Source organism: Herpailurus yagouaroundi, unplaced genomic scaffold (genome assembly GCF_014898765.1).
Source record: "Herpailurus yagouaroundi ecotype Mexico unplaced genomic scaffold, PumYag 182, whole genome shotgun sequence".
Taxonomy (NCBI): domain Eukaryota; kingdom Metazoa; phylum Chordata; class Mammalia; order Carnivora; family Felidae; genus Herpailurus; species Herpailurus yagouaroundi.
In genome coordinates this window covers 30,555,048-30,579,128 of record NW_024412413.1, presented here as the reverse complement: position 1 = coordinate 30,579,128, position 24,081 = coordinate 30,555,048, and the positions used below count along the sequence as shown (strand labels likewise).

Here is a 24,081-nt window from a genome sequence, read left to right as displayed (position 1 = left end):
TTTATCCCTATAAGACCAGCACCAAACATTAAAAAAATTAATTAATTTAAAAAAAAAATTAATTAATTAACCTGGGTGGCTCAGTCGGTTGGGTGGCCGACTTCAGCGCAGGTCATGATCTCACCACTGGTGGGTTCGAGCCCCTCACGGGGCTCTGTGCTGACAGTTCAGAGCCTAGAGCCTGCTTCAGATTCTGTGTCTCCCTCTCTCTCTGTTTCTCTCTCTCTCTCTCTCTCTCTCAAAAATAAATAAACATTAAAAAAAATTTTTTTAGGGGTGCCTGGGTAGCTCAGTCAGTTGAGCATCTGACTTCAGCTCAGGTCACAATCTCACAGCTCATGTGTTCGAGCCCTGCGTCAGGCTCTGTGCTGACAGCTCAGAGCCTGGAGCCTGCTTCGGATTCTGTGTCTCCCTCTCTCTCTGCCCTTAACCCACTTGCATTCTGTCTCTGTCTCTCTCAAAAATAAATAAACATTTAAAAAATTTTTTTTTATTTTTTATTTTTTTAAAGATCAGCCCCTAGCACAATATCAGGCATATGAAAAAAGCTAGATACATTTTGTTGAATTCCACTGGTGAGAGTCACTACTTAAAGGTTCCTAGATCCATCCTGGCTTATCCCTCCAGTGGTCTGTAGAAGGCAAAAGTGACCTGGTAATAAATCTCCATCACCTGATATATATTACTCCAGGAAAAACAAAAATTGATATTTAAAGAAATGGGATGGAGCATTCAGAGCCTGGTTCAGTGAGGTTTCAAGGGGAAGTTCTAGGAGTAGCAGTTAGGAGGAGAGTTTGGCCTAGAGAAAACAAAGACAAGACTGGCATCTGCTGTGACTGGGAAGCCAGGAGACAGTCCACACTCCAGCAACCTATCCTGCTTGCCTTCTTTCTCAGGGGTTTTCTTCTCGGCTACAGCCTAGTCCAACCCCTGGATCCGGTCTCAACCAGGTATAAAAACCCACGACAGGAGTGCCTTGTGTTTGTTGTGCAGCTGTTTAACTGGTTAGCAGTTCCCCACCTTGCCTTGACATTGGCTCTCTGCCTCCCACAAACTTGCCTTCGCTTTCAGCCCAAGTTCTCTGGACTGCCCACTGTGACGAACTCCAGGCCGGAACTGCTTCCACGCTTGCTCCTACTATTCCTCCTCAGCCTGCCAGTCACCAGCCATAATGTCTGCACATACAGCTGCCAGCATCCCTCTCATCCCTGTACACACACTGCCTGCCCCCACCTCCCAGGAGGTAGATTCTACCGCTTTCTCCTCCTTCTGAATCTGGGCTGGCTGTGGCTTACTTTGGCCAATAACATGAGGCAGAAGTGACCCCGTGGAAGTTTCAGACCTAGACCTTCAAAGGGCCTAGCAGCTTCCATTTTTACTGTCCTAGAACCCGGCTGGCACATGGTCAGAAGTCCTTATCCTGCTGGAGAGAGGCCACTGGAAGACAGGATGCCCCAGCCAATAACCAGCACCAGGCCCCAGGTACATGAGTGAGGTGCTTAATAAGCTGCATGAGTAAAGCCAACATCAAATGGGGCACAAGAATCACCCAGACAACCCACAAAATTATGAGAAATGGCAGTTATTGTATTAAGCTAAGTTTGGAAGATTGTTAAACCGCAATAACTGATATACCAGCTTCCATCCCACTGCCATAATCCACGATTGCCCTGGCCCCATATGATTTGATTTTGAAAGAGGAAACAGAGACATCTACATAAGCCTAACTGTTGTACTGGGATCAGCCAGTACAAATAATGACTCGGTGTGCTTTTAGCTCATCTACCCTTGTACAGTTTGTTCACTGAGAGTTCCTAGAATTAGTACTGGGAGCCTGAAGTTGTGATGTGCTGAAGACAGCAAAACCACTAGCCCTAAATCCCCAAAGTTAAGGATTTTAGAAAACATCTTCCCTTTTGGACCCCAAACCAGTCTCCCTCCCTCCTAGTTCACCTCTACATTGCCACCACAGTGTCATTACAACATGTCACTTCTCTTCAGTAGTTTGTGCTACCATTAGGGTAATGTTCAGATTTCTCAGCATGGAGATTCTCTTTGGTGATGGCACACACACAAAAAAAAGTGTCCACTGCCATGAAGATGCCCCATGAACTTTCATTTGGGAGTGCCTGAGCCTGTTCAGTCACAATCCACAAATCAAATCCTGCCACAAAAGACCCAAGGAAAATGCTCAAATGCTTATTCTCTAAGATATTTACTGGGGGATATGATATGATGTGTGGGATTTGTTCTAAAAATAATCTAGCTAAAAAGGGGGGCAGGGAGGATGGGTGAAACAACTGATAGCTGTTGGATCTGGTGGATGAGTATGAGGGAAGGGAGTGTTGTGCTATTTGTTCTATGTTCATGTGTGTTTGAAAACATATAATTAAGAGTTCAAAAAAAAGTTCAAAAGCTTTTTAAAATATCATGGCTCCATAATGGCTTAAAATAGACAAGCTATCAGCTAGGATTTAAAAAGCCTCATACAGAGAGATTTGTCATAATGATTTGTCAAATCAGATTTAAACATCTGTCAGAAACTTTCTTCAGCAAGAAAACTCCAGAGCCCAATAATGAATTATATGCATCAAAGAATAGTTCTGGCACAGGGATTAAGAGAGATCCAAAGGCCCACAGAAGATCCACAAACTGGCAATAGTAGATTAATAAACTATAAAATTTCAGTTACATATGTAATTGTGTATCTCTCTGGGGAGATAACGTGAAGGTTACATCAGATTTATAAAAGGGATTGATAACCATCCCCTTGCCAAAAAAAAAAAAAAAAAAAAAAAACAAACCTGAAGCATATTTCCATGGTTAGAAATAGGTTTCAAATAGAAGAGATAATTCAGAGTTAAAGATGAGGAAAAAATGGTATGAAATAGTCTGCTAACTTTATGACGAGGGCAGTACATCTCGCGTGTGACTCAGACTAAGAACAGCGCAGGCAACTGGGGGCTCAGGCATTCTAGATCAGTGCAGAAGGAACAGCCAGGCTTATTTTCTTTCACATGCCTAAATCCAGAGTATATCAGGTTACTTTGTTTCTCTTACTTATCAGGAATCCAGAGTCTAATGGTTCTGTCTCTTGAAGCAGATGCCAGTAAGTTTCCAAGTGGGGAAAACTGCACGCTGGTTACCACATCCTTGTGACCCACATATCTGAAAGCTCTAGCTTGTGGCTTGCAATTCCATAGCATGAGGAACGTATCCCAAGAAGCAGTAGCTATGAAGAAAGAGAAGAACAAACCACTGATTGTTAAAATGTCAATGTAGCCACGTCTCATTACAATGGACAGGATATCTAGTAACACGATGTCCAGGTAACAGAGGGGCTGGAGGTTTTTAAGCCTGACCAGGTCATGGAAAAAAATATTTTTTGAAGGAACTCAAAGCTACATCACTAATGTGCAAGCTTGGCTGTGTTCTATGTGGCCACAAGTCAGGATTACTGGTCCCTTCATCTGGCTGGAGCTCAATGACTATTTACTAGAAGATAGCAGCATAACACGGGCCCTCGGGACTAGGAGTAGTTCTGTCTCTAACTCTCAGGATAACTGGGAAAGTTACTTAACATCTGTGTCATGAAGACTGAATGCTTTTCCTGAGAGAGCTGAGAATGATGATTTTTAAAAAATGTTTATGTGAAGATAATTTCACACTTAAGAGGAAACATAAGAATAGTATAAAGAACATTAATATACCCTTTGCCAGATCTTTTTTTTTTAATTTAATTTTATTTTTGAGAGAGAGAGAGAGAGCAAGCAGTGGGGAGGGACAGAGGGAGAAAGACAGAATCTTAAGCAGTCTCCCTGTTCAACAGGAGCCTGGGGCAGGGCTCAATCCCACAATCCTGGGATCATGACCTGAGCTGAAATCAAGAGTAGGAGGCTCATCTGACTGAGCCACCCAGCAACCCTACCCTTTGCCAGATCTACTTGTTGTTAATATTTTGCCCCACTTGGTTTATAATTTACTCTTACACTCACTTGTACTCACTCTGTATACATGAACAAGCTTGCGTGCTCACATAAGTGCGTGCGTGCGTGCACACGCACACACACACACACACACACAGTTGTTTTTTTTCTTTCCCTGAACCATTTGGAAGTGAATACATTATCATGGTGACTTTATTCCTAAATATTTCATTGTGTTTTCTAAGAATAAGGATGTTCTCTTATATACCCATAGCAGTATCAACTTCAGGAAATTTATTACTGACAATACTTTAACCTACCAACTATTTTCCAATTTTGCTAATTGACCCAGTGATGTCTTTTATGGCTGGAAAAGGTGGTCTTGACAATCTTTTTCTGCTCTGACATTCTACAATTAATAAAAGAATTGTGTATGTCAGACATTAGCTTAAGGCTTTAAGGAAATAAAGACAAATGCAATCAATGGTGGAAATAAATACCTTGGACAAAGAATGAACAAAAAAACCAATGAAAGCTAGATCTAATTCTTGCCCCCAAACCAAATTTTATACATGCATGTAGCCCCCAAATTACCCCAATAATAAGAACCAGGTCAATGAGAATCACTAAGTCTAGACTGCAGAATCTTAGAAAAAAAAAATATGACTTTATAAACTTGAAATAGAATTAGCATTAGTGTTAAAAGAGAATATAAAGTCACTGAAAACCTTCTCACTTCTTTAGTCATAGATAAAATTCATTGGACTTAAGTATGCACTGTTTCCAGTTAACTTTAAAAAGTTAAAGTGAGTTTTAAAGTTTCAAACTATAATGCTGTATACTACCCCTTTCAAAAAATATACAAAAAGTTGATGCTCCACCACAGTTCATAAAATTATTAAATATTTGTATCAGAGTCTAAATTATCTGGAGCTAAGGGAGACCAAATAGGGAAAACAATGAATTATCATGAGCATTACACTATTTAAGTTCTAAAGTATTATGCTACAAATAAGATCTACAAAAAGAAGACAGAATCCCTTACCTCAAGGAATCACAACATCATAGGGGAGACAGTTCACTAATAATATCATATATGTTTGCACCCCAATGTTTATAGCAGCACTATCAACAATAGCCAAAGTGTGGAAAGAGTCCAAATGTCCATCGATGGATGAATGGATAAAGATGTAGTGTACACACACACACACACACACACACACACACACAATATGGAGTATTACTTGGCAATCAAAAAGAATGAAATCTTGCCATTTGCAACTACATGGATGGAACTAGAGGGTATTCTGCTAAGCGAAATTAGTCAGAGAAAGACAAATATCACATGACTTCACTCATATGAGGATTTTAAGAGACAAAACAGATGAACATAAGGGAAGGGAAACAAAAATAATATAAAAACAGGGAGGGGGACAAAACAGAAGAGACTCTTAAATACAGAGAACAAACAGAAGGTTACTGGAGGAGTTGTGTGAGGGGGGGATGGGCTAAATGGGTAAGGGGCATTAAGGAATCTACTCCTGAAATCATTCTTGCACTATATGCTAATTTGGATGTAAATTTAAAAAAATTAAATTCAGAAAATATATATGTTCAGAGGACTTTTAGAAATTATTCATCCATTTTCCATACCTCCTACTCCCCTTCACCTACTGTGCCCAGTCTCCCAGCCTCCCCACTGGCAAGCAAACATTTTCTTTGTACTTATCGTTTGTTTCTGCTTTTTTTGTTTGTGTTCGTTCATTTGTTTTGTCTTTTAGATTCCACCTGAAAATGAAATCATATAGTATTTGTCTTTCTCTGACTTATTTCACTTAGCATAATATCTCTGAGGTCCACCTATGTTGCCACAATTCATTCCTTGTTATGGCTGAGTAATATTCCTGTGTGTGTGTGTGTGTGTGTGTACCACATTTTCTTTATCTACTCATCTACTGATGGACACTTGGGTTGCTTCCATATTTTGGCTACTGTAAAAAATGCTATAGTAAACATAGGGGTGCATATATCATTTTAAATTAGTGTTTTTATTTTCTTTGGGTAAATACTTAGTAATGGAATTACTGGATCATAAAATTCTATTTTCAATATTTTGAGGAATCTCCATTCTGTTTTTCAGAGTAGCTGTACCAATTTACGATCCCACCAAGTGTATATGGAGGGTTCCTCTTTCTTCACATCCTTGCCAACACTTATTTCTTGTCTCTTTGATTCTAGCCATTCTGACAGGTATAAAGTGATATCTTGTTGTGGTTGTGATTTGTATTTCCCTCACAATTAGTGGTGTTGAGCATCTGTATATATTTCTCTTGGCCATGCATATGTCTTCTTTAGAAGTATGTCCATTCAGGTCCTCTGCCCATCTTTTAATCAGATGATTTATTTTTTGGGTGTTGAGTTATAAGTTCTTTATATATTTTGGATATTAATCCCTTATTGGATTCATCATTTGCAAATATCTTCTCCCATTCACTAGGTTGTCTCTTTTTGTTTTGTTGGTGGTTTCTTTCACTGTGCAAGAGGTTTTTTTTTTTTTTTTTTAGTATAGTCCCAATAGTTTATTTTGCTTTTGCTTTTGTTTTACTTGAAGATACATACCTAGAAAAATGTTCCTATGGCTGATGCCAAAGAAATTACTGCCTATGTTTTCTTTTAAAAGTTTTATGGTTTCAGATCTCACATTTAGGTCTTTAACCCATTTTTTTTCACTGAAATTGAATTTTTATTCCGAATGACTGTAAAGGCTGAAAAGACAACAGACAAAATTGAAAATTACTTGTTTAACTGGAAATGAGAAGTAGTTGATTTGCAGGAGAACAAATGGTGCGGTGAGAGCCTGGCACTGATAACAGTTGTAATTAAGAAAGCGTAAAAATAACCAGTGTCTTTTAGATATGCAATCTGGATGTGCAGCATGTACAGCAAATAAAATAAAAGGAAAGTAAAAAAAAAAAAGGGGGGGTATGTGGGGAAAACCCACAAAATCTGAAACCTCAGAAATTAACATTCATTTAAGAACATAGCAGTGAAGGCTTTTCATAGCAAAATTTTCACAATTCTTAAAATGGAAGTCTTCAAAAGAACTTCTTCAAATTAAAAAGCTGAGAACAGTTACACTGGCTTGGAAGAGCTGCTACCTGTCACAAAGATAAAGATGACACTCAGTCCTACTTTCCAACACAGTGATATCTGATGAACCCGACGAACCTGAGCAGAACAGAGAGGCGGCCTGGCGGGCGCTGACATCGCTCATTGCGAAACGGTTCACTGATAGTATCATAGATGTTCACAGGACTTTTATATATTCTTCACCCTTAGTGTTGTACGGAGCGGTTCGTGATCCTTCCTGAGGAAAAGGTATTTGAGCAGAGACCTGAGTGCAGTGAGGGGTGATTCAAACTGACATGTGCAGGGAGAACACACTCGGGGCAGACGGGACCCCACGCATGACCGCCTGAGACAATAACGTAGTTAAAAGACTGATGAATAATAGAGAAAGAATAGTAGAGGGAGAATAGTAGCTACAAGGGAGCACAAGGGGGTACTCCTGGGGGCACTAGTAATGGTTCTTGCTCTGAGTGTTTGTTAAATGGGCATGTCACATTGTGAAAATTCATCAACTTGTCCAATTTGGGTACATATCTTATACTTCGATAAAACATTTAGAAAAAATGTTTAAAAATATCACCCTGCTCACTCTGTGCAGAATATACAGGGTGTAGGGGGGCAGAATTGAAGAAGAAAATCAATTAGGAGGCTACTGCAATAATCCAGTCAGGAGAAGGTGGTGGTTTGGACTAAGCTGGAGGCCACGGAAGTGGGAGAAGTGGTCAATATTTGGTATGTTTAAAGGTAGAGCCTGTGCAGGCGGCTACTGGATTCAATACAAGGAAGGAAGAAAGCAGAAGCAACCAGGCCAGGCTTTGGGACAGGGCACCCAGATGAATCTCAGGGCCATTTAATAATATTAGAAAAACCAGAAGAGGGGCACTAGGGTGGCTCAGGCAGTTAAGTGTCTGACTCTTGATTTTGGCTCAGGTCACAATCTCACGGTTCATGGGTTCGAGCACCATGACGGGCACTGCGCCGACAGTGAGGAGCCTCCTTGGGATTCTCTCTCTCTCTCTCTCTCTCTCTCTCTCTCTCTCTCTCTCTCTTTCTCTTTCTCCCTCTCTCTGCCCCTCCCTGCTTGCACTGTCTCTGCCTCTCAAAATAAGTAAATAAACTTTTAAAAAATAATGTGTTTAAAAGAAAAACCAGAAGAGATGGAGGTTGACAGTGAGGCAGCGTGGGGTGGGAATCAAGAGTTCTTTTCGGGATGCAGTAAGCTGAAGATGCCCATTAGACATACAGGTGGAAATGTCAAGTATGGGGGTGGATATACCCACCGAGAGCTCAGGGAGAGATTTTAAGTGTTCACTGTGGTGGTTAAAGGAGCAAACTATAGAATTAGACTCCCTGAGTCCAATCCAAGCTATCGCCTACAAGCTATATACCCTTGGGCAAGTTACTCAGCCTTTCTATGCCTGCGACACTGAATCTACAAACAAGGTGTTTTAAGTATTACATGAAATGATACTTGTAATCGATGCCTGTCACACAGAAGACACTCAAAGGTACCCATTATTATTATCGGTTTTCTTTGTGCCACTGTCAGCAGCAGCCGCTGTGTAGAGAAGGACTGGACACTGCGTAGGATCACTTGGGGAGTGAATCTAGATGAAGAAGAGGGTGAAGGTACCTAAAGGAGCCGTAAATGAAACAGAAGGGGACAAGCAGATGTTGCTGTCCAGGAACTCAAGAAGTATTCAGAGAGGGTGACAAGCCGTATCAAATGCTTTCAAGAAATTAGAGTAACATCAGGCCTGAAAAGGACCAGCTACATAATTTGCGGGGCCCAGCATCAAATGTCAATGTGGGGGTCCTCGTAGAAAAACTGCTAAGAATTTCAGGACAGTGATAGCAGGGCATTAAACCAGTCCTAAGTGACTACACAGGGCATATGCCCATAAAACTGGCCCTGGGCCCAAAGACCAGTTGTTGATTTGGCAATAAGAACTTCGTCCGTGAAGTGGTGAGATCAGAGCTGGTTGGTGTTGGTTGATGAGAGATGGGAGGGAGGCTGTGGAAAGAGTTAATGTATACAACTGATTCATTAATTCATTGAGGGTTTACAGGGTCCCTAACACTCAACATGATAAGAAGCAGGAAAAAATGGTATTACAGGATCACGGTGACTCAACTATTAATGGGGTGAGGGAGGTCAGAGGGATAAGAATATGAAGCTTAACTGAGAAGGTGACACAGGACTTGAGACTTCACATATTTTGTTGGAAAAGGAAAAGAGCATCTTAACCAGAGTGGATGCTCAAAATTACAAATATAGAGTCGATGGCTGCATGCCCACATTAAAGCAGCACTTGCTTGCCATCCTGGTGTGAGGCCCGGTGAAGAGAAGTGAGACAGCAGAAGGAAAAGGTGGTTCATAGGACAGGGACAGCCTCACCTTTGGGCAAAGGGGCACTTCAGAGGCCTATTAATTACGAAATACCAGAAGCCAAGATGTCCCAAGTACCACTGTGTGGCTCAGGGTACACTCTATATTTCTTCCACATTTTTCATCGTTACTTCCTTAACCTTATCCCACTAAACTCTAATACTGTGATAATGAAAGGTACTGGACTACGGATATCAATGTTGTAAAGTGTCAACGTGGAATTTACTTTCCTTCATTTCCACTGAACCACACCCTAAATAAACACCACCACCTAATTTCAAATGCCAAAGCTTATATGATTCGTCATCCAACTGCTCTATTTTGAGATGAAATGTCAAAGGGAAGAAGTTAAGAGAAAAGGTTAATTAGTAAATCTACCCTTGAAATTAGTAAATTTTTATCCCCTAACAATAATTCATGGTTTCAGGAAATCTTGATTAGGACAAAAGACAAAACAAAGTCCATGTGCACCCAGGCCAGTGCTATGTCTCTGGAGGTACCAAGAACGCACCAAGGAGAACATGTTTGCTTTCCATCACGTCCAAAAGGCCAATAGTTACTGTGTCACCTTAACTAGCAATAACTTGAGCCACCCTAAGATCTCTCACTCCTTGTTTTATCCAAACCTGCAGTTACTCAGAGGTTTGCTCCATCAGGAATACTAAATCCTTAGAAAGAAACGGTAGTGCCTCCAGTTTGTGAGCTTGCTGTTAAATTATTTTATCTTTTCAACTGGTAATAAATGCACATGTTATTGGTATTTACCAAAATCTCCTTCTGGACCTTGGCCACCTAGCTCCCCTTCCTAGAGGCAAACCAATGTTAACCATTTCTTGAGTACCCTCTTATGTGCTTAAACAAATATGTGCCTATTTACATGTATTTTTTATACAAACGGTAGCATGTTATTTGTCATTCTGCATTTTGCTTCTCTATCTTCCTTTGCCAGCCCACTTAGTATAATATGTTGGAGATCGTGATGTATTAGTACATAGAGCTGTCTTATTCTTTTCCTATTTTTTCATGTTTATTTATATTTGAGAGAGAGAGAGACAGACACAGACAGACACATAGAGCACAGAGACAGAGAGAGATGGAGACAGAATCTGAAGCAGGCTCTAGGCTCCGAGCTGTCAGCACAAAGCCTGACCCAGGGCTCGAACTCAGGAACCATGAGATCATAACCTAAGCCAAAGTCAGACACTTAACTGACTGAGCCACCCAGGTGACCCATTCTTTTCCTATTTTTAATAACACCTTATTTTATTTTATCTTATCTTATTTACATTTATTTATTTTTGAGAGAGAGAGAGCACAAGTGAGGGACAGGCAGAGAGAGAATGAGACATAGAATCCAAAGCAGGCTCCAGGCTCTGAGCTGTCAGCACAGAGCCCGATGCGGAGCTTGAACTCACAAACCATGAGATCACAACCTGAGCCAAAGTCGGACGCTTAACCAACTGAGCCACCCAGGTGCCCCAAAACCTTAAAGAAAGATTTCCTAAGCCCTTTTTTCTCTTTATTGACCAGATACCCTTAAAGACTACAGACCTGTTATTTTTGTGAGATGTTCATCAGTTTTTTTCTTGACATTCCCTCATGATTAGATTCAGGATACGTATTTTTGATAGGAATCCACAGGTTGTATTGTGCCCTCATCATAGCAGGGTGTTTGTGTCTGTTTGTCCCGGTATCGGTGAGATTTACTTTGATTGCTTGGTCCAGGTGGCATGTTGCTGCTTGGGCTCTACCTCTTGGCTGTTCTGCAGGAAGAGTGCCTCTGAGAAGGAAGCCAAGGCGGCTGCGGGCTCACCGTGTGTGTTTCCCTTCTGCCTCGCAGGGACTGTTACAGTTCTGCACTCTCTGTTGCTTGATGACTGAATTCACTTGCCTCATATATGTTGTCTCATTTTACAGTTGTTTTTAGGCTGGAGGGAAAGTTTGGCTACCAATTACTCTGTCAGGACGGGAGGGAGAAGTGTGCTTTACTCTCTTTAATAGCTACATAATATTCTATTGTGTAGCCACACCTTAATTTATTTAACCAGTCTACCCTATTTACCCTTTCACAAATGATGCGGTAATATACATGAGTCATTTCTGATGTGTACAAATACATCATTGTGATCAATTCCCAAAAAAATTCTTGATGGGTCAAAGAGTACATGTTTTTGAACTCACAAAAAGGTCTATGTTCACAATATAGTATCTTTCACAGCTTTATGCATTTGGATCATCTCCCTCTCAGGCCTTTCCATCCCATATTCAAGAAAGTCCTAGTAATCCAAATCACCTTCATATAGAAATTCTTGAATTTTTCAACTATTTCAGGGGTCCTTCTATGTATTTTGGACTCTGATTATGTCTCACTTATACTCCACTACCAGAAGTTAACTCAGATTTCTGGTTTGAGGGCACCATGATTTTGTACTTCCTATAGCATTTCCAGGTTCATGCTGGTCTTTAGGTCACAAAAGAAACTCTAGATGGCCTTCTTCAAGGAAAAATAAACAAGGACATATTCTAAGGAAATCTGTGAGGAGATCTCTATGACTGTTTTTTAAGAAAAAAAATTATCACTCCCAAGCATACATATCTATAAGCTTAGATAAAAGGGAAAGGGCTGCCCAATAAAAAGATAATATTCTAATCTTCACTAGATAAACTTTCATCTCTATCTAATACTTTCAGAGTTACTTTGTGCTATCCAAGCACTATGTAATAATATAAATAAATGATGGCACTAACTTAAAATTCCTCTGCCCTGAATGAGGGAATATTTAAGCATCTTTTCCTTCTAGCTGACACTAAGTCATTATCTTGCTAGTGTAAGCATGGTCTAAAAGGAGCTGTGGGTGCTTTAAAAATAATCTTCAGTAATGACAATCAGGAGAACTTAATTTAACTTACTCAAATTCCACGTCTCTAGGAGGATGGACAATCACAACAACATCCACCTTTACAGAGTTGTTACTAGGGGCCAAATACTTTTATAAGCATTATTTTATTTAATCCTCACAACGAGGCAAGTAATTATCATTATCCCTCTTGTTCAGATGAGGAAGTGAGGCTTAGTGAGGTGAAGTAATCTGTCCAAGGTCATGGAGGCAGAAAGCAATGTAGTCCATTTTTAACCCAGTTCTATGAGTCTCCAAAGCCTGGGCATTTAACCAATAACCCAGTGTTTTGAGAAGCACTGGGCATTTATGGATTATCCCTATTACAATTACTGGGAACCTTGTTTAAAATGTGTACTTCCAGTAAATTAAACATTCTTTGGGGTGAGACTGAGGAATCTGATTTTTTTTTTTTTTACCACTTTCTCACTTAATTCTGATGTACCTTGGAAGTGGAGACATACTGTGCTCTGCATACACTAACACTTAGGAATAAGTTTTTGAACTGTAACAGTGGGAGAAACTTTAACGAAGCTACTACACAGGTTGCCATCAAAAACCATAATAGGAAAAGAATTTCTGGCAAACTTTTATTATGGTTTCACTGTGAAGAAAACAACTTAGAACTTCCAAATTTCATTCTGCTTCTATTCAATGAAAAAAAGAAAGAAATTAACTTGTTCTTTACCATCATTTATTCTACAAATAACCCACAGGCTAATAGCTAATAGGGATTGGGTCCATGACAGCATAACCTTGAAGGGAAAAAAGGGAGGAAAGTGACAACTTCAGTGTTAAAATTATACAATTTTAAATGGAAACTTCTAAAGTGCGGCTCGGGTTCTGCAAACCATGTGACAGTACTTTGAAACTCTTCTAATGTTTGAATAAATTTGAGTGCTGCCTTCTGAGAAGCTGGCCTAATGGAAAAGAATGTGGCTCTAGAATTAGACTCCAATCCAGGCCTAGCCAGGCTGTGCTGCTTACTAGCTATGTAGCTTCAGGAAAGTTCCTGAACCTTCATCCATAAAAAAGGATGGAAACACTTCACAGGTTATTGGTTTTTCCCATCCCCTCTCCTCCAACCACCTCCCAACCCACCCTGTGAAACCCAAGAGCCCAGCACCTTCTGAAAGGCTATCAAGTATAAATCCACCATACTTTATGTTCTGTTTCTCTGAGTCATGACCAGAAGTTTAGGCCTTGAGTTCCTCCAGTCATCATCCACATGCTCTCACTCCTATAACTCTCTGGATGTCGCCTTAGCTGACCCTGACACCCATGCCTTCTCTCCTTCCCAAAAGCCGCCAGTGGGCCAGGGGGACTCCCAGTAGATGATCTCCCTATAACCACATCCTCCTCCTTGAAAGTCCCTCCTCCTCAACCACTTACGCTTAACTCTGCTTGGGAACCCCAAGTTCCCTGAAACCCTTTCAAGTGACAATCATTTTCTCTTTCACATTTCACCTACCTCATGTCACAGTTTTCCTCTCTAGCTCCTGATATTATTAGTTCAGTCAACAGATATCTCACCCTTACACCACATAAGGCATTGTGGGCCGGGCAGGGGAAGTCCTAAGGAAGAAAATAGGCAAACTTTCTAAATGGAGAGCTGACACTCAGATGAAGAGGAGGAAAACAAGTCAACAAGCAGGCAAACATGACATCTTAAATTGTGCCAACAGACATGAAAGCTACATCAGGAAGTCATAAGGAGAATTTTGTGTGGAGGTAGAATACTTCAGATGGAGTTATCAGTAGCATTTTAAGGAGAGGCAGAAGGACAAGAAGGAGCCAGCCAAGCAGAGTGAGGAAGTGAAGAGCATTTCAGACCAAGGGGACAACCAGAATGCTCCAAGGCCCTTTTCTTCCACGCTTCCTTGGCAATTCCTTCCGTGGCCACACCCTGCATCTTGTCATCAGCAGAAACTGAACACTTCCCAGATCATGAATTGAAGCCTGCCATCCTCTGACAAGCTGCTTTCCTTACAGTTTAGTCAAGTAATTTCTATATCACTCCAATCCATTGACCTATATTCTCCATGGAGGCTCTCTTTTCATCACCTTCATTTCTCTCTTTATCCTACTGATAAGCCCCCTCTCACACATACATTCATTCAATCCCCTGACTCTCCCTCCTTCCTTCAAGTTTCCCCAGCTAAATCCCAGTCACTCTGGCTTTTCTGGACCTATATTTGTACCAGTGAGAGTAGCTAGACACACCCCCAAACAGATTAGAAACACGGTAAATGTATAACCACTAATGTCACCTGGATCTCTACACTGCCCGGTAGTGCTCAATTCTGCAATACTTCCCTCCCTACTCTCCTAATGACTATTTAACATCTCCTCTCAATTCCACATTTCTCCCCCACCCTAGACCTTGGCTTTCATGAGACCCTACTGTCATGGCTTTCCTTCTATCTTTCTGATTATTTCTTCTTAGATTCTTTTGCCATTTCTTCTTCTTGTCTAAAGGTTTGGGATCTTTAGGACTAAACTTGGGCTATTTGCCCTCATGGTTCTATGTTCTTCCCAGGTGATCTCAAATATTCCCATGACTTTGCTGAAGTCGAAAACAAATGGAGGCCAGCCTTGAAAATTCCCTCAGTAGACAAAAACAGTTTAATCACACAAACAAAGATTAATTTAGCTTATTTTGTCAAACTAACTTGACCTAGGTCATTTCTTGCTTATGTCTCTGGAAATCACAAGCAAAAACTTGAACTGTTTCCCAAGGTAACTACTGACCAACACCCTATCATTTAAGAGAACTCTAATATTACAAGCAATCAATGTGAAGAATAAAGTCACTGCTTTCTCACTATATAAGCTGCTTTATAACATACCCCTGAGCCTCACTGCATGTTTTGAATGTTCCCAGTTTGCAAACTATCTTTATGGTATGTGCACAATAAACTTTAACTAATTACTATTTCAGGGATTCCTCAGTTTTACTTCTGTTATTTCTGAACTTTTGACAACTTTAAATACCATCTGTATGCTAATAACTCCCAAATTTCTCTCTTTCCCAGAGCACCACCCTAGTCTGAACCATCATCAACTCCTGCTGGTATTACTAAAATATCTCCTAATTGACTTCTCTACTAATAGTTCAGTATCCACAGAGCAGAGTGATCTTTTTGAGGTCTAAATCAGATTATGCCATTCCCTTCCTTAACACTCTTCAACAACTTTTCACAACTCTCAGAACAAAATCCTAAAACATGGCCTCCGCCTTAGTTTCCTAGGGCTGCCATAACAAATTGCCAAAATCTTGGAGGCTTAAAACAAAGCAAATTTATTCTCGTACAGTCCCCAAGGCCAGAAGTACAAAATCAAGGCATTGGTAGGATTCTCTCTAATGTTCTAAAGGAGATTCCATTCTTTGTCTCTTCCAAGGTCTGGTGCCTCCAGAAGCTCTTTGGCTCCTGGCTGCATGACTCCAATCTCTGCCTCTGGCTTCTTCTCTTATCTCCTCTGTGTCTCTCCTAATAACACTTGTCATTGGATTCAAGGCTCACCAAGATAATCCAGAATGATCTCTTCTTGAGATCCTTAACTTAATTACATCTGGAAAGAACTTTTTTCCCAAACAAAGTCACATTTACAGGTTTCAGGGACATAAACATATCTTTTAAAGGGCCCCTATTTAACCTGCTCTAGCCTCCAAGGCCTTACTACCTCTGCCTTCCCCTGCAACTTCATCCCCTAAAGCTCTCTCTCTGCCTTCATTTACAGCCTCTACCCCTTCTGGCCTTTCTCTCTCTCTCTCTCTCTCTCTCTCTCTCTCTCTCTTTTTTAAAGTAATTTTTTTTTTAAGTTTTCCTGTTTATGTAATCTCTACACTCAATGTGGAGCTCTAACTCATGACCCAAGATCAAGAGTCGCATGCTCTTCTGACTGAGCCAGCTAGGTGCCTCTGGCCTTCTTCTATTTCCTTAATCAAGGACAAGTTCTTTCCCACTCTTGGTTTTTGAATATGCAATTCTTTCTCTAGTCTTTGCCTGGCTAACTCCTCCCTCAGGTGCTGAGTTAAATCTAACTTCCACAAAGGAGTATTCCTTGACCCCATAAACTTATGTCGCCACTGTTATTCCTCAAAGCACTCTTCCTTTTCTTCACAGCATGCACCCCTTTTCCTGTTTCAGGTTGTACTTGCACACGATTTGTGTATTTACTTGTTAATATTTGTCTCTATCATCAGACTATGGATTCTTCACACCATGTGAAGAAGCACACCTGTTTTGTTCTCCTCTGTGTGTGTGCGCCCAGAGCATAAGCCAGCATCTGGCATGCTGTAGCATTAACTAAATAAAGTTCCACTCGATAAATGGGGAACTTTTATTTTTTATATATCATTCCCCCTTTGAACAGGATCAGATAAGTGCAAATAAGAGGGTCAGAATGGTGACCAGACAGCCAAGGGCACTGCTAGCCTTCAGTGGACAACTCTCCTGGGCCAGCCTGAGAAAGTGGTCGAGCTTGGCATAAAAAAGGAAAAGTCATGTCTGATTATTAGCAAGCTGTAAGGACTTGTCTACTCTTCACTTCTACCCTGGACAACTATTCAGTTCAGGAATTTATTTCACCTTTTATAATAATCCCTACATCCTGGTCAAAACGATTTAGGTTTTTCTGAAATTTTAGGAAAAAATTCCAATACAGATTCTCACTCATGGTCTAATTCACATATATATCTAACTTTCTTAGCTCTGTTAAATTACAAAATGACTCAAGTGTTAATAAATCCTGCTGGCCGGTTTTAAAGTCTGGTAGGCAGAGAGGGATATAGAAATCTTTTTTGGAATACATGAAATTCTCCAGCCTCTTCTTTTCCCCTTAAGATTTTTTTTTTAATAATTGAGATGTAATTCATATACTAGAACTTCACCCTTTTATAGTATATAATTCAGTGTTTTACCCAAAATTGTACCACCATTGTCACTATCTAATTCCAGAACATTCTCATTACACACCCACTCCCTAAAAAACCCATCCTCATTAGCAATCATTCTCTATTCCTTCCTGCCACAGGCCCTGGCAAACACTTTGTACTGTCTATGATTTTTCCAGTCATTTTTTACTTTCATGAAACTGAAGGTGAGATACAATGATTTGCACAGGGTTGCAGTCACTTAGTAAGACAGCAAGATTCTAGCATACATATTTACAGTAACTTTTTAAACTATACATTAAAAAACCCCAAAAGATCAGTAAAAATATGTTTAGCTCAACTGTACGTATCCTAAATGTGGCTATTAAGACATCTGATGTATAAAGCGGAGTCTTTACAATAGTGGTTCCCAAGAAGTGTCTCAGGCACGGGAGAGGCATGGGTGTGGGGCATTAGGCAGAATCACTAAAGAGGAAGAAGAGATGTGGCTGGTGGAAAGGAATTGCACTTCGGATGGGGGGATGCAGAGCGATGGTTGAGGGAAATGTGAGGCTATGTGGTTTACAGAATAGATATATTTCTTTTTAGCCAAAGGTTTTGAAATTCATGTTAATGTGCCCAGGTGTTCACTTGCTTCCTTTTACAGAGCCCCCAGTGAGCCCCAGAGCTCCCCAGTCATTTCCTGTTTGTTTATGAGTAGTAAACGCAGACATTAATAGTGCTAACACCACTCAGAATACTTGTAGGGTAATGACACCTTGCAAAATAATGCAGGAACTTTGACTTTTTAATATTGTCTGTATTTTCAAATAAGCTAAATAATTACAAGCTTAACTCTCTTCTGTTACCATCAACAAATGTGTACATAGAAACAATGATCCCATAGACTAAAATCATCAGAATCCATCTGCAAAAATAATTAGCAATGCATTTATTTTATGTCTTAATATTGCAAAAAATCATTAACAAAAGGAAAAAAAAAAAGGATGGGAACTGTTCAACACACAGAAAAAAATTCATTGTTCAAAAGAGATTAATCTGAACCTCAACCTTTTTTGGGCTCATTTACAAATATTATTAAAACAGCAATTGAAAGGGACAAAATAGGGATGCCTGGGTAGCTCAGTCAGTGAAGCGTCCAACTTCAGCTCAGGTCATGACCTTGCACTCGCTTGCTCACTGAGTTCAAGCCCCCGCTTCGCTTCGGGCTCTGTGCTGACAGCTCAGAGCTGGAGCCTGTGTCTCCCTCTCTCTCTCTGCCCATCCCCCGCTCACTCTCTCTCTCTGTCTCAAAAATAAACAAACATTAAAAAAAATTTTAACAAAAGGGACAAACTAATCAAAACCAAATATTTTATTAGTTAAAATTGAGATCCTAAAACCACTAAGACTTTACAACTTAAAAATAACCTCTTGGCTCCAACCTAGAAAAGTTTGATTTGCCAACATACAATGAATATGCAGGAACCTACTACTACTGAGTAAACAAATTGTCTTTCACAAACAAGTTACTGTGAGTTCTAGAGATCCTGCAGATGATCATTATCATTTGTCTGAAAGACGACTGCTAGAAATGCCTACTTAATGTACTCATAGAGCTGGACACTGAATGGCATAACGACCATTTGAAGTAGAAACCTCTTGTCTACCAAATATTTTACTGAAACTGATATTAATATGTAAACTAACTTAAAAAGTCAACTCTTAACTGTCTACAGCAAAAGAGAGCTTTGGTACCAATAAATGGGAATTAGGGCGTCAAAATAGACATTGTTTGTAGATTTACAGTATGTTTTTTTAAATTAAATTGGCAATGCCTATAGACAAAAGCGTGAAAGTCTCATCCTTCTGTTACCTACACTACATGAGGAACGAACAACCAGACTCTTTCAAGTTACTGATCTAAATAAAGCACTATCCTAAAATTTCTTCCAAAATAATTAATGGGTCACACCCTACAATTTAGCAATAGGTAAAAAATTAAGTACTTTACTTTTCAATGCCCCCTTTATCTTTTGACAGGAGCAGCAAGATACTGGGGTAAAAGTAATTCCAATAAGTACTTCCAGAATAATCAATTTCAGTTTTTCCATTTGAAGGGGGGGGGGCGGCTAACAAGAACAAATAAGTAAATAAAGGGCGATTTAAATTAAAAAGTAGACTGGGCAAGGGGAGATAGTAGGTTTAGGAGAACAAATGCTGTCAAACAACCATTTTTGCAAAATGCAGAGTATTATTATAAATCCTTCTTAAATTACACCCAGGGCCATGTACCTTGCACATGAAATTTGGGTAATTCTTTGATAAACCTCAAGGTTGCTAGATAACTTCACGAAAGTTATTAACACATTTTGATTGTGAGAAGCAAAGGAGAAATAAAAATAATCAAGATACATAGCACTTTTACTTTTTGAAATGGCTATCCTAAAAGTTTTTCTTAAATTCCGATTTTGCGAAGTTCCTTCTCTCCAGTCATCAAGTACACACTGAAAAAAACTTTACTTACGAGTACTGTGGACTATCTATGGAGTATGCATTTTTCATAAATGTAGACCAAAGTGAACTAATTGAGATTTGGTTCTAAATTCAGCCTGTGATTCTTGGATATAGCTTTGGAACAAAATGAGTGGTGTATATATATATATATATTTAAGTATAGTTACTTCTTAATTTTGTTGGGAAAATATTTATATTCTCAGCCCAAAAGATTACTTTTAGAGTTTGAAAGATTAAAGATAAAAACAAAATTGGTTCAACAACTGTCAAATAAAATGAATACAAACACTGACCACAACAATTTTCCACTCAATCCAAACTAAACCACTTCAGTTGAGCTCGGCTCACTTAATTTTAAAAGTATCCCCCTTTTCCAGATTCTTAACTGGACTGATTATTGCCTAACAACATTATCTGTGTTAAAAGTGAAGAGATAAAAAGTGTTGTAAAGACTGCACGAGTGATTGTAATGTGTAATCACATTTCAGAGCTGGAAGGGATCTTTGAGATCTAATCCAGCACCCACATTTTATAGACGAGAAAACTGAAGCCCAAACGGAGTCTTTTGGTCAAACGACATGACCAAAATCACATTCCATGGCTGAGCCATTCATTCATTCATTCATCATTCATTCACCCACATACTACTGAAAGCTGCCTAAGTGCCAGGCTTGGTGCTAGGTGCTGAAAACAGGCTGCAGGGCAGCAATCGGCAACGTCCAGGCAACAGGAAAGCTTTTTCCTTGTTTTAAGAGAAATCCTTAAATGTCCTCACCAGGAAGAACTCCTAGAAGACTTCCACAGCCTTTGCAGCACCGGGCCCACTTTCAGTTTCACACATTTCAGTAAACACAGTTGGCTTTAACTTTGCAGAGTCCACAATCATGTTTACTTTAAACAATTAAGCATTAACAAAGGGAAGCACAGTATTGTGAATGAGTCCCTTTCCAGTACATTCATAACTTAAGGAAGTGCAATCAGAAAATGCCCCCTCCCCCTCCCCCACACACACAAGAGTTCACAGAGAGGACAGCTTACAAAATCAGAGCAAAATGAGGTATCAATACAGGCCAGTTAAGTCTAATAGCTCAAGTTTACCAAGTGTGGAATGTAAATCTCTCCCCGTTTCATTCAGATGTGGGTATATTTTTCTGAGATGTCTGCATGTTAAAAAGACCTCTAAACTCACATTCAAACTAATGCCCTCTTCCAATGAAACGTACATCTAAACCAGGCCTTTCTCCTTAAGATCAACTTCCTTTGATTTCTAGTTGATTAAAGGAAAACTAAAATAAGAAAATAATAACGACACCTAATGTGTTGGCTAAAAGAAATTCAAATCCTCATACAATAAGAATAGCAATAGCTCAAACTGCACATTTATGAGTTTTGTTTTTAAAGAGATGGGCAGTGAACTTATCCATCAACATGATAAATCATCTCTCTTTCTGCTTGGACTTTTACAGTCTTTAATATTAAGTCTGGCACTTAAATGTTTTGTGTATATCAATTCACAGTCAACTTCTTTGAGGAGAAAAAAAACCATATTGACAAAGCTTTTAAATAAAACAACCCATAAGTAAGGCACTTTGAAATATTAAACAGCAGCTCTCTGTGCACCCATTTTCAGCATTCTATACCAAAATGAAACACAGCTTTCACAGAGCTCGCGCAGATGACCAGTGGGTGATTTCTGATAAAACACAACCTCACTGAGGCTCTTTAAAGGCTCTTTGACTTTCTTGAAATGACCAGTGGGTGATTTCTGATAAAACACAATCTCACTGAGGCTCTTTAAAGGCTCTTTGACTTTCTTGGAGCTATTGTCCGTCCGCTCAGGAAGAAAGTGCTGTTGTGCTCTTCTATTTCTCAAACTTCCAGATCTGTTTTTTATCTAGAGCATCACAAGTTCTCATTTGAACATCAGGGCGACCCTCAGGTGTCCGAAAAGCACTAAGGCACAGTCCCGAGCGGGGATGAAAAATGGTTCCATCTTCTTCAAAATGCCAAATAATGTTTGCTGGAATGGGGAACCCATCTTTTGGACAATTTTGCATTCCTACATAATTTTTTTGCTCAGGAACCTCTGCGCATAACTCTGTCACAGAGTTAAACCTTATTTCCTTGTTTGAAGTGTATTCAAAGAATTGATTGCCTCCTTGGCCGTGGCAGCCAAACAGTGAAAGGTTGGCACCTGTGGGGTTACTGTCAGGAGAGTTATAATCTAAACATTCGGAAGAGATTCCCATACTGCGAATAGCTCCGTGCCAGCCTGGCCTATCCTCTGGAACATGTAAATTAGAAAACACATTTTTCAAATACCAGTCAAAGCTCTTGCACTTCAGCCGTTCTCGTAGTAATTTTCTTTCAGATATATCACCATAAGCTTCTTTCCTTGCTGGAGGGTTTCGATTGTAGAAATGCTCTTTGTACTGGTCCATCCACACTTCCGCTGCCCGAGCAGTATTCTGTAGGAAATTGGGCCGAGCATATGGCGCCCGCTTGGGGAATACATGGCCCACATGGGAACACGGGTGGATCTCCAGTTTACCTCCACACTGCCACACCCTAAAAGATAGCTCCAGGTTCTCACCCCCCCACACTTCCATTCCAGTGTCATATGTTCCCAGGTACTGAAAATATTTCTTGCTGACAGCAAACAGTCCTCCAGCCATGGTGGGAGATCGGATTGGGTCAATTCTCGATTTCCGTCTGTCCCTTTCATGTTTGGGGACTGAATGCCACTGGAAGGTTAAGCGCCAGTCAAATCCACCAATCATGGGCTCCCCGGTCTGCATATAGAACTCAAAAGTATTCCAATCAATGGTGTCTATCACAGGACATACAATTGCCGTTTCATCTTTCCCAATTCTTTCCAAAAGTGGTTCTAACCAACCAGAATTACACTCACAGTGGCAATCCAGGAAAGTGAGGACATCCCCCGTGGCAAAAGTGGCCCCAATCAGGCGGGCTCGAACCAGCCCCTCACGCTTATTTGTTCTAATCAAGCGGACTCTATCGAGATTGCTGATGTAAGTTTCAAGCTGTGTCTTCAAATAAACTCTGTCACTCAAGTCATCCACTAGGATGATTTCCTTCAAGAGGACTGCAGGAGAAGTTTCTAAAACACTGTGGATGGTGCGGAGCAAGGTCGACCAGGCTTCATTATAGAAAGCGATGATAACAGAGGTGGTGGGAAGTCTCCTATAATTAAACTTCTGGGATTTACACTCATACATTCTTTTATCCTCTATGTGGCGGTGCAGGGAAATCCTGTCGCTGAGATAAATATTAATGGCATATCTCTCAATAAGTTCTTCTTGCTGCTTTAGTTCATCCTGGCTGAGCTGGAGTCTGCTGGCTTTCCCCCACTCCCCAAGTGCGTGGAAATCTGCAGGGGGCTTCTCATAAAGCGGTCGAGACAACTCCTCTGCCTTTTCCCACGGGCCTGAGAGCTGTTTGGGCCCCCTCTCCCTGGCAAGGCCGGCTGCTGAGGAGGCATGGAAAGTAGAGACAGAGAGTTCCACCAGGATATAGGCCACTGTTAAAAGCGCCAGCAACAGGCAGCTCTTGCCTGCCCAGGTCCACCTCACGGCCATCCGGATCCTCATGGTTAAGGCGCAGACGCGGCCACCAGAGCCACCACGCAGGGGAAGGACTTCGGACCAGCAGATTGAGGTCCCGGCTCAGGTAGGAGCGAACTTCCGAGCACGTCCCTCCTTTCACGCAGGCGCTCGGCTTCTTTCCAGCCACAGGGGCTTCGCAGCGGTCACCGGAGACCTCTCGGTCCTTGGCCTCCGGCACAGCCCCAACTCCTCTCTCCCCGCTTCCTCCACTTGGTCTCACAACTTTTCACAAACTCTCTGGCCAACACCCCACCCTCCCTGGGCCGAGGACAAACCCCTCCCCTTCCCACTCACTCCTCCTGGCGGTTAGTTCGAGAAAGTCTTCGGCCAGGCCCGGGCCCGGAGGCGACTCGGCGGGGCCGGGCTGGGGGCCAGGACGGGCACGACCCAGGTGCCCGAGGCTGCGGCGCTCTCAACCCCCACACGGGTCCTCGGGGGCTCTCCCGCGGCCCCGCGTGGGCAGGAGGCAAGGTTTCCGACCACCTGAGCCTAGGCCGCATCACAAAGAGGGGGAGAGAATGCAACTTACCAAGTTGTTTGCCGTTGGGACTGAAGTCCACGGACGTGATCGCAGCTTTGTGGCCCTTAAAATACCGCTCCAGAACGGGGTCCTCCTGGGAAGAAAGTCGTCGGGTTGTGAAAGCAGGTGCAGCCGTCGGGACGCGGGCGTCGCGGGGTCAGCGCGGCCGCCTCCGCCGGGGCCCGGCCCGGGAACCGCCAC

The 24,081-nt window shown here is 41.1% G+C and overlaps 2 protein-coding genes across 4 annotated transcripts in view; both read right to left on the bottom strand.

Annotated features, from left to right (window-relative positions):
* The window catches only part of POC1B (POC1 centriolar protein B), a 97,907-nt gene that overhangs the window by 72,873 nt on the left and 953 nt on the right, over positions 1–24,081 (bottom strand). For 2 of the 3 annotated variants that reach the window (XM_040491262.1, XM_040491260.1), the window contains exons 2-3: positions 23,890–23,974; positions 3,061–3,232 (exon numbers count right to left, since the gene is read on the bottom strand). In XM_040491262.1, the coding sequence (XP_040347196.1) occupies positions 3,061–3,232; positions 23,890–23,974 (257 nt within the window). Of the gene's footprint in view, positions 1–3,060; positions 3,233–7,154; positions 7,294–23,889; positions 24,076–24,081 lie in introns of those variants that run through there. The other variant, XM_040491261.1, reaches the window with a different exon arrangement.
* GALNT4 (polypeptide N-acetylgalactosaminyltransferase 4) lies at positions 18,575–23,606 on the bottom strand. The gene has a single exon (XM_040491259.1). The coding sequence runs from the start codon at positions 23,343–23,345 to the stop codon at positions 21,597–21,599; it is 1,749 nt and encodes a 582-aa protein (XP_040347193.1). The 5' UTR covers positions 23,346–23,606; the 3' UTR covers positions 18,575–21,596.

Coding starts and splice junctions, on each gene's coding strand:
- GALNT4 (XM_040491259.1), bottom strand. CDS start 23,345: ATGAGGATCCGGATGGCCGTGAGGTGGACCTGGGCAGGCAAGAGCTGC.